This window comes from Galleria mellonella, unplaced genomic scaffold (assembly GCF_026898425.1).
Source record: "Galleria mellonella isolate WM207_F2 unplaced genomic scaffold, CSIRO_AGI_GalMel_v1 utg117, whole genome shotgun sequence".
Lineage (NCBI taxonomy): Eukaryota > Metazoa > Arthropoda > Insecta > Lepidoptera > Pyralidae > Galleria > Galleria mellonella.
This window is the reverse complement of record NW_026441980.1, coordinates 8,193,621-8,211,228: the sequence shown is the minus strand read 5'-3', so window position 1 is coordinate 8,211,228 and position 17,608 is coordinate 8,193,621. Positions and strand designations below refer to the sequence as shown.

Genomic DNA, 17,608 nt, shown 5'->3' with positions numbered 1-17,608 from the left:
GTGTTTACAAAAATTGCAGAAAGACGTCACAGTAAATTGTAAAGACTTTATTGACGAAAGCACTTAAGGTATAAAATTGCTTATCAAATTATCACATGTTTGTACAATTTTAATGTTTGTATATGTGATATGTCAAGGAAAACACTTTCTTGTTGTTTACAACATTATGGTTAAAGTTTGAAGACAATATTTTTAAATAATGGCAACATTATTGATTTTGTTGACTGTCGGCCAATGTTGTCATTTAAATTTCTAGTCTATGAAATGAACTCCGCTTTCTTTATTTCTCATAATAACATGTAACTCCATAATCAGTGATACTAAAATCTTTTCGTTTCTTTTTAATATCTCGTCTCGTTTCCAGTTTTAGCAATGGAGACTAAGGGTCTCATTGCTAGCATTTTACCTAACCAGTATGACCTGGGGGGAAAAGAATTGTTAGTAATGGTGACTAAGAATCCCATTGCTAGCAATATACCCAACCAGGTGAACCTCTACGCGGTTCTCCCTGGAAACAATCATGGTTAATTCCTGATGAATTCATCATGATGGGCTAACTAAACTGTTTTTATTTTAGGGGTTCAGTGTCTCGAGGGAAACCAAACGCAGTGCTAAACTGATCTAAATTAGCACTACTTAATAAAACAAAAAAAATGACCTGTTTTCATTCTCATCTATTACCCTTTATTTCAGTAAAGATAAAACGGTAGCCCGCCAGCGTATCCCGTTAGCGCAGGCGGGGTTACCATATCATTTTCACCCATCAAATAAAAAACCAGGTCGACCTCCGCGTTCTCCCCTCCCCCCCCCCCTTGAAATCATCGTTATAAATTCTAAGTTTATTCATTACGATGGGTTAACTGACCTGTTTTTTTATCCTCACTTATCATTTCTCACTAACAAGAGTGTTAACTATTATTAATAATTTGTTAGAAACAATAATAATAGTATGTAGTGTTATTATAGATTTAGGTAGTACTTTCAGTCCTAAAGTGTTATATATATTTATCTTTTTCTGATGTACTGATAATTTCATAAACACAATACATTAATTTTTGTGTTGTGTCTATGCTCTTATCCAATGTCTTTGAGTTCCTAATAAATGCACAGATGGAGACATTTATAAAATGAAATAGAGATTTTAAACCTTCATTAACAATCAATTACTTTTTATCATATACAATAACTTGCAATCATAGATTAATATATAATTCTGTAGTAATGGTATAGGTCAGTAATTCTAATAACTAGTACACATTTTTAGGATTCCGTAGCAAAAAAGTACAAAAGAACCCTTATGACTGCTCATCCATCAGTCCGTCTGACGACTGTGACTATTATTTTAAGTTTGAGAATTTTTTATTAGGGGGTCCAAAAGAGGTAGTCAACAATTCAAAATTAACTTTCAAATCCAAGTTGAGTATTATATGAAAGACCTTATTATTTTTATTTATCACAGACATAGTATAAAATACTATAAAGATTTTCAAACATAGATTTTTTGTTATGTTCGATAATGTAACAAAAAATCATTTTCCCTTTACCCCTGAGGATTCTGTAGCAAAAATCTGAAATATTTTTTTTTTTTTTTTTTTTTTTTTTTATAGAACTTAGAATGGCAAACAAGCTGACGGCCCACCTGATGGAAAGTGGTAACCGTCGCCTATACACATGAGCAGTACCGTGGACATAACAGAGTATACTGTTTCGCCCATGATACCCCCCATGCGTTGCCATTCCTGAGGACTTAGGTGTTATTCCTCTGTACCCAGTAAATTCACGCCATATCCCACCCTTCAAACCGAAACACAGCCATGCAAACACAACTGCTTCACGGTTGAAACACGAATGGGACAGAGGTACCCAAGCAATCGACTTTTGTACAAAGTCTCCCTCTGGTAAATCAATTTATAAAGATATATGTAAATATTACAGGAAAAACAAAACTATTAGATTCCAAAAACAAGTAGAAACATAGCATCCAAATCTAAGTTTTATTTATGTGGTTGTTTTTAGCCACTATTACTGACATTCTGAATTGTCATCAAAAATCAATAAAAATAACTATTAGGTATCCATTTTGTAAGGGAAATGCAATAAATAAATTTTATTTTATATTTATATATCTATAAACGAAACCCTTGGCATGTGAATTCAACTCGCACTTGACCAGTTTTTATTTATAATTTTGCCAGCAAACCCATTGATAATATTCTGAACTTGTCATTACAAATAGTAAAAAGCCATAAGCTTATGATAAATTTAATTAGGATAGCAAAACCATCAAAAGTAATCAAAACAGAGCCCTAATTTTCATCTAGGGATAAAAAGGAAACATAAATTTAGATTCTATTTACACTTTCATATATATATTAACAAAAATTCTGTCTAATACAGAGACATTATTTAGGCTACACCAACAAGACGCTGTTCTCTTAATCGAAGGCGGCGCTCACGTTCAAACTCTTTCATGCGAAGGACATAACTGCAAAAATCAGATGTGAATTACATATTATAAACCATTCCATCTTCAGATAACAAAAAAAATTAAGTAATTGGATATTTATAATTTTATTTAGAATGCAATAAACATTTAAGAGTTACTAATTTTTATTTTGACAGTCAGGATTACTGTATTTTCTTAGTTTTTATTATAACATATTCAATTGAATTTTTTTATGACTTTTGAATTACTGCAATATGAATTATTTTAAATAAAAATTGTATTTGAAGGGTGACAAGCTATATATAGAAACAACTAGAAAGTACAGTAATCATTGTAAATATGATTTATAATTATATACAACAAAGATAATTACATATATAGAAATAACAACTTACTCTTGATGCTGACAATTCAAATAATGGTGTTTCTCATGAGCACATTTATACAATAGAGGCATGTTTTTGTATCGGCACTGATGATATTCTAACAGGTAGTGTGCACAGTAATCCCTATTTGCTGGTGGAATTCTAGCTGATATAAGATCTTCTTCTTTAGCCACCATCTCTGTAATACAATAAAAATAATAATAAAATTATCATCCACTTCACAACAGAAAGTCATTACCATTTAAAAATAAATAAAGGATAAATAATTGTATTAAACATCTTTTATAAAAATACTTTAAATTTATGCTTTACATAGCAAAATGAAACCACTATACTACTTAATTCCTATTAAGATTTTAATACAAAAAAAATTATTTGGCTTAATGTCGAAATATTACTTACACATGTAAAAAATATATGTATTAAAAGAATATAAAATTATATTTCATGACTGTAATAATATTAATAATAATATTAACCTATACTGAAACCATTATGTAACAAGATATTTTATAATACTAATAATCTACTCTCAAAACAGGAGTCAATGGCAGTGGTTAATACCTCTCTGTTTCCGTTCATAATTAAATCCAGCTTGATGATCGAAGGTTGGTTTATCATCCATGTAAAGGTCTACATTTCGAGCATTAAAAGATCCCATCATCTGCCCCATCTTTTAATGAGCTTGCGCTGCCTACAAAAAGAATAACCAAGTAATTTAATATTAAATTTATTACAAGATTTACATAAAAATGTATATATATGTATATGTATATAAACCTTGAGCGAAGTATTTTATAAATTGTGTAGTAATTCTATTTGTGATAATAAGACACACACATACAAACAAAATTCTGGAGACAATCAACAGTGTTGCCAGATAAAATGGATCGGAATTTGCGGATCGGAATTATGGGACTATTAAGTTTAAAAAATAATTTTCTGACTTAGTTCGTTACTGACGGAGTTATGAGGTACAAGAATAAAAAAAAATGCAATCAAATTGAGAAACTCCTCCTTTTCGACAATCGGTCGACTGCACGCTAAACTTAAACGCATGACATGTACGTAGATATAAGATGCAATAATCCTTATTCTGTTTCTTATACGAAATAGACACGTAACAATTATTGTTATTAATATTATAATTCATAATTTCTTAACAGGTTTATTTAAATTATAACATAGACAGCACAGTATACCCTGTTATATCCATCGTACTGTTCATGCCTATAAGCATTTATGTCGGTTACCACTCTTTATAAGATTAGCCGTCAGCTTGTTTGTCAATCTAAGTTACATGAAAAAAAAAATATGTTTTTAAACTTTGTTAAATTAGACCACAAAACTAAATTAGTTTTTGGATGTTTATTGATAATTTCTCAAAAACTGTACTAGTTAGAAACAAATTATTTTATTTGAATATACTATTTATATATACCTTTATAAACTGTAATTATTTCAGAGTTTTTGGTCTGTAAATTTCGAAGGTAAACGTAGGGGAATTGTATTTTTGTTTACTATTTTTTGGTCATAAGTCAAAAACTATATAATATAAAAATAAATAAGAGAGAGTTTTAAAATGTAAATATAAAATTATTTTACATGGTACCTTAGTTGGACTAGTAGTTATTTTGAAATTTTAAGTACCCCTTTTAGAGCCTATAAAGAAAATAAATTATATTTTTATTGTTTTCTTTGAAAAAATAAAAACTAGGTGCCAAATTTGAAGTTGATAAGCATTCTTAACTTATTAACTGAGATAAAGAGCTATGACAAGTTTCACCCAACATAAGGTTTTCTTTGTATCGTTTTGATACGGAACCATAAAATATCAGCAAATAAAGCCCTTTTATATAACATGCTAGTTAGACTGAAAGGCCAATTTTGAAATTTTTAATACCCGATTTAGACTACCCTAGCGAAAAAAATAAAATGTTCTTCTGTAATCTCTGTAGACTAATATTACCTAAAACTATTTAAAATTTATATTGAATATCACTATAGTTGTTGAGATACACTGTGACAAACAGATGGATAAACTAATAATACTAATAATATATGGGCGCGCAGCAGTGTCCTTCATAAAACATCTTTAAAAGTCTAACTGCAGTTGGCAACCCGCCTGCCAAGCATGGCAACTACTGGCAAAATTTCCATTATGGGAAAGGTTTATGTCCAACAGTGGACTGTTAACGGCTGAAATAATAAAAGTAATAATATTACTGGATCGTAGATGTACGCACTGTTCAATATGCTTTTTACTTCCCATGCTACTCAATGCTTTGATTGTTTAACAGCTTGTTGTATTCCGTAATTCCACCCGCGTGAAACAGTACATAAAGTATTCTATGTGCTAAGTTAGAATTTAACTTATCCGTGAACTAAACTTGATTTAATTATGTTCATGTTAAGAATAATAAATGTCCATCCATCCATTATTACAAACTTTTGCATTTATTGTATTAAATAAGATGAAGATTAGTGGCACCATTGGTAGCAGTAGCGGTCTCCGTAGAAATCAAAACAAACAAGTTTCTTGATGGATTCGTTACAATGTGCTAACTGGACTGATTTCATCCTCACTGGTGTGCTGCCAGCCAACACTGATAGCGCAAGCAGGGTTACTATCATTGGGGCATTTTAGATTAATTTCCGTTACTTTTGATCCCTTAACATGTTTTTGCAAAGCTTTGTTGGTATTCTAAGTTGCGTATATAACGATTCTGGGAACGATTCATGGACCACCTGGTCCCCATCTAAATACACCTATAGTTACTATTCCATTCATCATCATCATATCGGCCTTTAATTATCCACTACTTAACATAAGCTTCCCCTTGGAGATTTTGCCAGTAGTAGCTACGCTTGAAAAAAGCAAAGCGGATTGACAATTGCAGTTACGTTTTGGCGATGTTTTAAAAGGAAAGCTGCTCCCCATCCTTCGCTTTTGTATCGTCGCCTCTTGCAATACCCATGAGAAAGGAAGGGATGACCTATTCTATACTGGGACTACATGGCATAGAATAGACTATTTTTATCCAATAAAAATGACAAATTAGATGAATTAGCTAAAATGGCTCGTTATACTTTTAAGAGAACTATAAATAAAATGAGTAATTTTTACTTAAATGAATAAGTAAATGTTTTTCATACTTTGAAGAAAGCCTAAATGGCGACTATTCGCAAATCGCAATTTTCGGTCACCCGACATACTTTGAGATATCCTAAAAGGCAAAAATCACCTAATCTGGCCACACTGTCAACCAATAGAGGAGTCTTTAATCTAATAATCAACGTAGTGCAGTTTGACATTGACAGTTTCCTATCACAGATTAGAGAGACTATATTTCATTGGTTTCATATCTGACTTTAGATATGTCTAGTCTCTTTAATTTGCGAACCGTCAAATTCGAAAATAACATCAAATTAATGCGTTCTTGGTATAAACTGAAGACAATGGCTGTATAGGATTAGTCCTTTTGCCTTTCCCATATACAAGAGAAAACACAAAGATTTCGAAATAGGTAAAACCCTAAGAACAAGGAATTACATAGAAGGAATGATAAAATAAAAATTGTAAATTGGTTGCCTCCTTTCTTCTTATACAAATATAATTAGGAAAAAGAGGACAAAAGATAAACCATCATTGCTATTTTTGACAATTTGTAGCAGGCTAGTGTACAGAAAATGTTTAATATGTCAATTAGTTGTCAATGACAAATTTTATATTGCACAGATAAAAAAGTTAACGTAGATACATTAAGGATAATATGTGCGAAAGTCATAACATGATATTTCCATGTCAACCAATAATTTGTAATTTTGTAATTTAATAATTAATTTTTTACAATCATCTATCACATTGTTTTATGTCTTTAATATATAATTACGTAGTAGTTGTTCTCAAAGTTCATATAGCTGTTTTCCCCGTCTAGTATTTTTCAACATCAGCACCTGACGGAAAAAATGATTGCAAATTGTTTGTTGATATAATTTCGTCTAGATAGAGTTGATTGTTCTGTGTTCATTAAAGAATATGAAAAAAATGTACAAACATTACAATAGATGTTAACGCATCTCCGATTTTATTTAATCGAGTTGCCAGATGAAAAAAAATTAAATAACTATGCCAGTCTTCCCCAAAGTGGGCGATAACGCCCCTTTAACCTCGCCCCCCTTTAGGCCTGCAGCGCCCACAAAGGGGGCGCTGCAGGTCTAAAGGGAGCGGTAAGAGACCAAGAAAAATTCATTAATTTAAACAATAATTGATTAATTTAATTTAAAGTAAGTGAAAAAGTAGGTGCTAAAATGGGGGCGCAAAATTATTCTCAAAGTGGGCAGTAGACAAAATAAGTTTGGGAACCCCTGATCCATGTAAAAGTACAGTAAAAAAATGACAACATATGTCTCATTCTGAAGTCCTAATTTTTTATCTTTAAAATTAAAATTTCAATTTGATATCTAAGTGAAATCTTTATTTTAATGATTTTAAAAATTGTTATAAGTAATTTTAATTTATAATGGTCTAAAAGTAATTTCCCAAAATTATTAAATTAAAATATTAAGTTCAGAGTTGTGGTAGTGTAGAATCGGTCCCAATATCCTGCAATTTTCGCCTGTCACAAACTGTTTGTGAGATTAGTGATGTGTAGTTTAGCGAGTGTATTATTTTACGCTTATGGTTCTAGGCTCTATGGCTATTGACTATTGGCTTCTGATCAAAGTTTAATGAATTTAAAAAAGAACTCTATGGCTGTTGCTGTTTCCCAAACTTTGTTTTTGGCGGATGCACTTTGTGCTGTGCCATAAGAAAGGAAAAAAAAATACTCTATGGCTGTTATTTTCTGTTCCTGTATTAATTTTAATGAGGGTAGATTAAAAATGTAAAATTCGACCAGTTACTTCGATCAATTTAATAAATAAATAATAAGCTAATAAATAATGGAAACAAAAAAACGATTTTCTGCACGTAATCTGACGATTTTAAAGACAATTGGAAAAGGAACTTATGGGTACGTACGAATAATTATTCTATTTACTCAGATAACTAAATTGTAGGTACTAATCAAACTGTTACCTTCAGATATGTCTCAATATAAACCAAACACTGATAAAAACAGTAAATTATCAATATTTAAATTTTTTTTTTTTTTTTTTTTTTTTTACAACACAGGGGGCAAACGAGCATGCGGCTCACCTGATGGTAAGTGACTACCGCCGCCCATGATCACCCACAACACCTACGGCATTGCAGGTGTGCTGCCGGCCTTTTAAAAAGGAATATGCTCTTTTCTTGAAGGTTATGTTGTCGTATCGGTTCGGAAATACTGCTGCTGGAAGTTGATTCCAAAGAGTGGTTTTTATAAAATTTTTAAAGGTTTTACAGCAAATGTTACAAAGAAACTCATATTGCGACTACCCATCCGTCTGACTTAATTCTCTAGATAGTTAAATATATTTAATGGATGATAATGGAATGGTAACCCTGCCTACTCTAACGGTATACCCTCGCAAGGCTTCAGTGAAAGAAGATAACTGACAATGAAAAGGCAGGTTAGCTAGCCTATCGTGATGAACTCACCTGGAATTCAACACGATGGTTTGCATGGAGGACCACGTGGAGGTTGACCTGACAGCGTATATTGCTAGCAATGGGACTAGTACTCCGTATCACTAAGAATCCTTCCCCCCTAGATAGTTAAGTAGCTAACTAATCCATCGATGGAAACGTTATTGCAAAAGAATCTATGAATTGTCATTTGTCTAGACAATATTTGTGCTGTCCTCTGGTATTGTAGGTAGGTGTAGGAAATAATAAACAATGATAGGAGTAAAGGAATTGTTAGTAATAAGCTTAGCCCTTCCATTGCTTATTAGACGGTTCCATTGCTAGCAATATACCCTATCACGTCGGCCTCCGTGCGGATTGCTCTTGGAATCCCTGATAGACTGCGTTATTATTAAATACATATTGTTATTAAACTCTTCATCTTTACTTCTTACTTACTCTCTTCTTCATTTCCTACTGTTGCCTCGCCAGCGTATACTGATAGCGCAGGCCGGTTTACAATTCCATTTGCAGTTATAAAAACAAATTGTTTGATGCAGTATTATCTATATTGCTGCAACTAGATACTTAATAATACTGTAACTTTTTAGGTAAAAGTAAACACTCATATCATATAAAAAAATCATATTGATCTATAGAATAAAGATTTTATTGTTAAAGATGGGACTGAAATTTTAATTTATGAGATACTGTACGACGTTACATATGGAGAAGAGAGCGACTGTCTCTTATTTCATCATTTTTATTGCTTGTCTTATATGCATGCACGTTGATCTCGTGAAAACTTGACTATTACTTTTCCTTAGATACTGTATTTTAACTATTCTTATTAATATAATTAATTTTTTTATGCAACTTAGAATAACGAACAAGCTGACGGCCCACCTGATGGAAAATGGTAACCGTCGCCTATAAACATAAGCAATACCATGGACATAACAGAGTATACTGTTTCGCCTATGATACCACACATGCGTTGTCATTCCTGAGGACTCAGGTGTTATTCCTCTGTACCCTGTAAATTCACTGCCATATCCCACCCTTTAAACCGAAACACAGCCATGAAAACACAATTGCTTCACGGTAGAAACACGAATAGGACACAAGTAACTAAGAAAACGACTTTTGTACAGTTTACCTCTGGTATATTATGTAATATACTAGTATAGCGGCACTACATTTTGTTTTTTTTTTCAGGAATGTATATTTATGTGAAAATAGAATAACTGGTAATTTAAGTATTGTTAAAGACATTGAATTAAATTTAAGAATTCAAGACCACATGCAGGTAAGTACCTTTTATGGTTTCGCAGATAATAGTATAGAACCTCTCAGACTTAAAAGTCTGGGAAAACGAAGTGAACATGAAAGAAATGTCCGCGAAAGAATATCCTTTACCTGCATGGGCCACGAGGTTATAATATTTGTTACTTAAATTATGGTTGTTCTAACCATACCGAAAGGATACCTGTTTCCACTTGTATATAATTTAAAAACCCACAAGCTGAGACTGTATTATTAACCCTCTGTCAAAGAGAGTCAAGGAATTATCAGTACAAAAGGAGGAAAATTCAAAGTAAAACCCTATAGGAGTTATCTGGAAATCATTGTTATAGATTATTGTGCCTAACAGTGAGACATAGGGGGAGGGATTGTTAATAATGGAGACTAAGGGCTCCATTGCTAACAATATACCCAACCAGGTCAACCTCCACGTGGTTCCCCTTAGAAACTATCGTGCTGAATTTCAAGTGTATTCATCACGGTGGGTTAACTGACCTGTCTTTTCATCCTTACCTATCATCACTCACTGGTGCCACGCCAGTGTATATTGATGGCGCAGGCGATATATATTGATACTATTCCATCATCACCCATTGAAAAAAAAAGAGTGAAGCATGAATGCATCGCTAACGTAAATAAATCTTATTTTCTTCTAGGACATTGCAAATGAAGCAAAAATTTTATCTTCATTAAAACATCCGAATATAATTAGGTTCTATGATTGTTACTACACGGATAATTACGTTATGATAAATATGGAATATGCTAATAATGGAAATCTAGCGGAATACATGTACCAACGATTTCCGAAACTAATGAAACAAGAAGTGAGTTTATTATTTATTACACTATTATAAATCAAGAAACAACATGATGCATCTGTTTAATTATCGATGTACTTAACAAGAAAGGTTACTTTTTTATATTACAAAGATCACATGTTTAATCTTTTTATAGGTAGGATCTATTAGCAAAATGCTTATTTGCTATCAATCTATTATTTTAGATATTTAAACTGGAGATTATATTTTACCTTTGTAGGCATATTACGTAGATTGAAGAAGGGAGCCTGTGTACTATGTATAGTCACTAATCTAAAAAACGTCTTTGTTACAGGAAATACTTTTTTATTTTAGCCAAGTACTATTGGGAGTTAATTATATTCATAATTTGAATATAATTCACAGAGATTTAAAAGCGGAGAACATATTATTAATGGGGAAGTATGGTGTGCTGGTAAAGATAGGCGATTTCGGTATTTCGAAAATGTTAGCAAGGTAAGACTGAAAAATTTTGCAAATTTTATCAACTATTTATATTTATTAAAGTCAAACTTTACGTACTTCAACTTGCTTACAGAAGATGCTCTTACTGTATACGATTTAAAATTATATAAATGATTAAAGGTAGGCAAATACGAGCAATAGAGTTCGCAGCAATAATAGCTAATCTGGCAAACTTGGGGGGGAGGGGGTTGATTATTTTTTTTTAATGTGTGAATATAAAATGGCACCCTTGCCTGCGCTATCGGCATATGCTAGCGGGGTATCCGTGAAGGGTGACAGGTGAGGATGAAGGCAGGTCAGTTGGTCCATAGTGACAAATTGAACAAGAATTAACCACTATGGTTTCCAGGAGGAACCGCGTTGAGGTCGGCCTGATAGGGTGTATTGCTAGCAATGGGGCTGTTAAATCTCATTACTAACAATCCTTTTCCCTCCGGAGGAGGGATTGTTAATAATTCGGATTATTACTCCCATTGCTAACAATATACCTTAACAGGATGACTTCCACATGATTCCCTTTGGAAAACAGGGCCAACTGATCTGCTTTTTCATTTTCACGTATTATTTATTTCTCACTGGGGCCCCAGCAGCGTATACCGTTAGCGTAGGCGGAAGTACCATTCCATTATCATTCAATAAAAAGACCTGGCAAACGTTTCGGACCTTATTTTCATATTGGGATAAAAACTATCCTCTCAAAAAACTATCATATGTGTCATGTTGGTCGGTTTTTTTATGTTTCGGAGATTATTATGATCGAACATTGTTAGTGAGATGAGATGAGATTTTTATTAATATTTAGAAGCAAACTGCGTAGTTATTGGGAGGGATTATACCCAATACTTAATAAACATAATAAATTGACCTCCACGCGCTCCGATAAATTGTCTTAGTAAAATTACCATTGAATTCGTCAGGATAGTCGAACCGTCCTGATCTTATATCTTCACCTATCATAATCCCATACTGGTCATCTTCACAGAACATTTTTCTCTATTTTAAGAGTACCCTGCCAGCGTAGATCAGTGTAGGAAAGGTCATCATTTCATTTTCAGGTTTAGCTATATACTTTGTTGTTGTAATCTTCATTTTCAGTGCAAAAAAAACGTCTACTGTTATTGGTACTCCGTACTATTTGGCACCGGAACTATGTGAGGGAAAACCTTACGACACTAAAAGTGACGTTTGGGCTCTTGGTTGCTTATTGTACGAGATGTGCACTCATAAGAGAGCTTTCGAGTCCGAGGTACGTAATATTTACATATTTAATAACCTCAAATAGATATTATAGATAATAAATAAATAAAAAGAATTAATAATCGTTGGTTTAAAAGTTGTGTCGGCAATTTAAAAGCTAATAATTTCCTTTTATCAAAATCGGTTCAGATTGGCGAAGAAATGCTCGTAACATAAGGAAATTATCTAAGAGCTTTACTATTTGTAAACTCATTCAAAATAACTCTTTTATATACCTAAGTAGATATATAATATACAGTATTAAACTATACCTGTTAGATTGCATCTAATACTTTAACTAGTTCAGTTTTTACTTTTTATCTTTTATTGTAATTGGGTTAGACAGAAGTAGCTAAAGGGCACTGCATATTAATTATAACTATAACGCTTTCAGACTTTGGTGGGTTTGGTTAAAGCTATTACAACTGGGAGTGTACATCCTATTGACTTGTCAATTTATGAAAGAAGAATGCAAGATCTGGTAGACTCAATGTTGTCAATTTTACCTGAAAAACGGCCCACAATAAAGGATCTTATGGGACGGATAATTATACTACCTATTATATATTCAATTTTCTTAGATGCTGGCGATGAGGAATTATTATATAAAAAAGCTAGTGAAATTTTTTTAAATAATAATCTAATTGTATGATCTTGAATTTTTGATTGAATTTGTTGATTATTGAATTAATTTTTGACTATGAAATAAAACAATGACATATAAGAAAAATGCATTTTATTTAGTAGTATGTAGTAATCACTTCACATTTTGGCGATCAGTAATGTAGTTATGATACGGAATGAAGCTTCCTATTTGTAGAAATTTTATTGTGCCATAAACAATAAATAAATAAGATAGGTATATTATGTTCACCTTGAACACAGTACTGAATGTTATTCATTCATGTATCAAACTGATATGGGTATGAGACATATCACACTCAGGTATATATGCTCCTATATTAGCATCTGTTCATTTCAGACTGAATTTAGTGTCACTGTAGTATAGTATCTGCCTTAAGCTAAATATATCATATTTAAATTACATGATCTCATTGTTTGGTTGATCATCGAAAGTCTGACCAAACCATATAGATGGTTTACCATAGGGTAAACAATATCTTTGGAAATCAAAACAAGAACCATCTCTTTTTAAGGATTTCAAATGTAACATTTGAAAGGCTTTTTCCGAAGATTGGTTGAGTGGTCTGTTTAGACAATCGAAAAATAATGTGTAGTCATATTCTGTTCTTACCAGCTTAGTTTATCTTAAATATATTATTAATACAAGAAATTAAAAAGTAGTATCTGCTTTTACAACTTAAAGTATCTGTTCTTTTTAGTTTATATATCTTGCCTGTTACTGTCCATTAGTTTGATCTGTTTCCATCTCCTCATCATCTTCTGGAATCATGAAACATTTTGTTATATTAAAAATGTTTAACCTTTTTATATGAACCCGCAATAGTCCTTTTGTCAAGATTAAAGGAACAAAAGTTATATGTATCTTTTTTGTATCTGACTAAATTATTATATTACATTAAGGATTTAATTTTCAGGATTTTAGATAATTATTCCCAAAGTTCTGAAGTATCTCAGAACTGATTTTGCTTCTCTTAAAATCTTTACTATGGTAGATAAATAATAAAAATAAAACTTACGTTGACCATTGGTTTGTGTTTGTGGTTGTAATGGTTTTTGTCCAGGAATTTGTCCAGATTGTAACATCCTTGTCAACCTCTCAACCTCTTGCAAAGAAGATGCGTTTTTAATTGCTTCCCTGATCTTGTGTATTTCTTGTGGGGTTAGGTCTGAAAATTAAACAAATTTCTTTTAGTATTATTATTCAAATCATAAATATACAAGTATTAATTGAATTTTGTTCATAATTAGTAAAATTATTGTTTTTATCCCATTATTTGGGGTTGGCATAGTATAGGGTCAATTCTGAGGTGTTTTCTATAAAACCATTTCTAATAGGCATATAACATGTGTATCCATTATAAGTTATTTAATTATGGTGATAAAATGATGTTATTTTTTTTATTTATTCTTTGATACAGGTATGTTTACATAACAGACATAATGTTAAAAGCATTCTATCTCAGTCAACTCAGGGAAATGTTAGAATACTTGAAAATATTTATATAAAAATTTGATATACATACTTAATTACTAAAAATTATAAAGATAAACAAATAAATGTATATATCAAATATACTTAAACATATATAAAATATACTATATTATACATAAAAATGAAAATAATAGACTATGTAATACTTACAAATATTTAGAATTACAAATCTGTAATGATTTTTTTTAATATATATATTACAAATTAGTTAATGTCAATTTGCTTTATTATATCAATCATAATAAAAGAATACAGAATTTTTTTTAAGTTTCTTGGACTTCCTCAAAATGAATGTGATTTTGAAGAAACCCAGATGAATTGCAAAAATAGTAAAGAGATACTACAGTTTAATTAATAATAATGTATGTTGTTAAAAACTGTCTGTTTATTAATTGAAATCTATGTGCATTATTCTCCTAATGTTTATAATAGTGAATGTTGCAAATATTAATTACTGGAAAACAAATTTGATGTGGTGTTGATATATTTATTTTTTTCATGTATTGATTTGTATTCTGTTACTTTGCTATAAATTAATAAATAATGTTTCACAAAGCCCCCTTAACCACAAAATTTTTCAAAATTAAAATGTATACTTACTGGTTACTTTAGGATCTGGCATATTACCACCGGGTATGAATGTTTTTGCTTTCCTTGTAATTTCTTTTTGTATTTCTTTCCCTTTTTTACTCTTGAACAAATTATTAGCCTCTTCTCTTTCTTTCTGTTTAATTTTTCTGAAGTCTAACAGTCGTAAATCAGGTAATTTGTATGCAAGATATGCCCTAAAAACATTTTTATTAAAAAACATTAAAAGGAAATATTTAATTCTTTGTTTGTAATGGATAAACACAAAAAAATTTTTACCTACGAAAGATACTTTAGCATAAAATAAAATGTCTGTAATTTTTTTTTTTTAAATTAACCATCTTGAATCTAAAAAAATAAGGGTAGGTCACTAGTATACCTATAAATTATTCTAAACTATAACAACTCCTAGGTTCACTATTGAGCATAGCTGACTTCCTATTTGAGCAAGTTAGACATTTGTTTACATTTACCAAGCAGGCCAGGTGGCTTTAAAGTCCCTCAACCCATCACCCATAACTATTGGATTTTTTTTATATATATCTCTTAGCCATCAGCCCTTTTAGTGGCTATAATCATAACTGATTATGATATGTATTTAGTTCTTGAGACTTTCTCATCCATTAATGCAACACTCTTGCCATTATGTCTATAAACGGTCCATTTATAATTTAGTCAAGTCAGCTCTTTTTAGGTGGAATGCACAACCAATTGTATCTAAAAGCTTTAGGGCTAGATTGTTGATTGTTGAAGTCTGCTTGTATGTCATGCATGATTTGTTTATTTCCTCACTCACTGTTGAGATATCTAAATATTTGTGTACTTCATTCTTTCTAGTAAACTATTGTGAATATGTAATATTTTTTAAAGTATTATTCTGAAATTGTTGAAATTAAATTGATGTTTATTCAATGCCGAAGTCAATATTATAAATCTATATTGGTTTGATAATATATAATAACTTTACAAGGCTAACTTTGCAATGATTGTCTACCAATTAACCAGTTCAAATGATGCAGATTAATACAGGTCGATCTATTTTTTGTGTGATCTCTCCAAGTCAACCTTTCTATCCAGATTCAAGTCAAAATATTTGACAGTGGATTGTTGTAGCAGTAAGTTTCCATCTAAGATAGACATTTGCCTACATCTATCATGTAGACCAGGCGGCTTGAAGTTCCGTACCCCACCACCCCTACCTGATATCATATGATTATGTTGTTTGCAATATGTAAATTAGTTAGATTGATTACATGTGCAAAAACATGATCATATTGGTGCAGAAATAATGTTTCTAGTTGTTCTAAAACTTACTTAGTTCTCCTTACCAATATTATAATTATGAAAGTGAGTTTATTTGCTACCTTATAGCACCTTAATGGCTTAACTAATCACTACAAAGTTTAATATACATATGCTATATGGAATGAAGGATATTCTACTTTTTATTCTGCTTAGTAAACATATCCTGGTCACATAGACTAAGTTGTAGGTAAAAGTTAGTATAATTAATAACTATACAAGTTTTTATATTAATTATAGTTGTTATTATAATACCTGTAATGCTGCTTATTTACAACTGGGTTATGCATTAGTGAGAGAGTTCTTAATTTTGGGAGAGTAGCTAATGGATCCAAGTCACCAAGTTCTGAAATGTTGTTGTTTGTCAATATAAGTGACTCCAAGTTTGGTATATATTGTTCCAAATTCTCACTTATTCTTCTGTAACAATATTGTATGTTGTTAAATTTTGTCATTATGATAGGTATTTAACAATAGCAACAAACAGTAACTCACACAACTCTGTTGTTATTCAGTAATAGACATTTAAGTCGTTTAAGCAAAGGAAAACCATCCAATTTTCTGATATCATTATCTGAAAAGTCTATTGTATCAAATTGATCTAATGTGGCACCCAAGTTTTCAATTTGGGGAATTTTATAACCTGCAATAAAAAAATAATAGAGTTAAAATTATATTTGTACTTCTCTTGAACTTGCCTGTATGCAAATATGGAATTTAATATATGGAAGTAAATTAGAATAAAACAATAACGTTAACATTTTAATTTATGACATTAATTTATACTGTATGCATTTCAATTCTGTCCTTGACAAGTTTTGATTTTTTAAACTTTGAAATTGAATTCTAAATTCTGGAATATTTCCGATATGTTAGAATCAGTAAAACTTCAGGTTGCTTCCAACAAATAATACGAGACGCAATAACAGGCATGGCTACTTTTGGGTTTAAGGCGTAACAATAATCTAATATATCATGGGTTTATTGTGACGTGACGGCTAATAACCACTTTATATAACATGAAACAGGCTTGGTTTTTATTTCTAGTAAATATAAAAATAAAAGATGATGACAAATTAACCTAACCTCTAAGATCCAATTCCCGGTCTTTACATGGGTTCATGTATTGCATTGAATTTTGTATCAATTCGGTAGTAAGTTTTACCATGGTTTACGTTTTCAATATTTCTGTGATACGAACAAAAGATCGAATTTATGAGTTTTTCTTTTAAACACAAAAAATAAAAGAAATCACTAAGTTATAACACTAGATATCGTCTTTATATTTACGAAACTTGGAAGATGAAATACATGATACCTTTTCGAAGTAACACAATAAAAATTATAAAAAAAAATGACTAACCATAGTGT

The 17,608-nt window shown here is 31.2% G+C and overlaps 3 protein-coding genes across 5 annotated transcripts; 1 reads left to right on the top strand and 2 right to left on the bottom strand.

Moving 5' to 3' along the window:
* Positions 1-2,341: 2,341 nt before the first annotated feature.
* Positions 2,342-3,762, bottom strand: LOC113511765 (NADH dehydrogenase [ubiquinone] 1 beta subcomplex subunit 7). Of its 2 annotated transcripts, none has more exons than XM_026895481.3 (4): positions 3,613-3,762; positions 3,397-3,526; positions 2,842-3,010; positions 2,342-2,485 (listed from the first exon to the last, which is right to left on the bottom strand). In XM_026895481.3, the coding sequence occupies exons 2-4, from the start codon at positions 3,503-3,505 to the stop codon at positions 2,407-2,409; spliced, it is 357 nt and encodes a 118-aa protein (XP_026751282.1). In that variant the 5' UTR covers positions 3,506-3,526; positions 3,613-3,762; the 3' UTR covers positions 2,342-2,406. The 2 variants fall into 2 exon arrangements, with proteins under 2 accessions (XP_026751282.1, XP_052753651.1); XM_052897691.1 differs by having other exon boundaries at positions 3,677-3,699.
* A 3,846-nt stretch (positions 3,763-7,608) lies between these two features.
* On the top strand, positions 7,609-12,934 carry LOC113511821 (serine/threonine-protein kinase Nek8-like). Of its 2 annotated transcripts, none has more exons than XM_031913655.2 (6): positions 7,609-7,847; positions 9,602-9,692; positions 10,345-10,515; positions 10,805-10,965; positions 12,070-12,220; positions 12,605-12,934. In XM_031913655.2, exons 1-6 carry the CDS (start codon positions 7,777-7,779, stop codon positions 12,860-12,862), a joined length of 903 nt encoding a protein of 300 aa, XP_031769515.2. In that variant the 5' UTR covers positions 7,609-7,776; the 3' UTR covers positions 12,863-12,934. The 2 variants fall into 2 exon arrangements, with proteins under 2 accessions (XP_031769515.2, XP_052753799.1); XM_052897839.1 differs by lacking the exon at positions 7,609-7,847 and adding an exon at positions 9,387-9,510.
* Positions 12,930-17,511, bottom strand: LOC113511592 (U2 small nuclear ribonucleoprotein A'). The gene is made up of 6 exons (XM_026895233.3): positions 17,324-17,511; positions 16,733-16,880; positions 16,493-16,657; positions 14,948-15,132; positions 13,872-14,021; positions 12,930-13,614 (listed from the first exon to the last, which is right to left on the bottom strand). Exons 1-6 carry the CDS (start codon positions 17,403-17,405, stop codon positions 13,571-13,573), a joined length of 774 nt encoding a protein of 257 aa, XP_026751034.1. The 5' UTR covers positions 17,406-17,511; the 3' UTR covers positions 12,930-13,570.
* Positions 17,512-17,608: the final 97 nt, after the last annotated feature.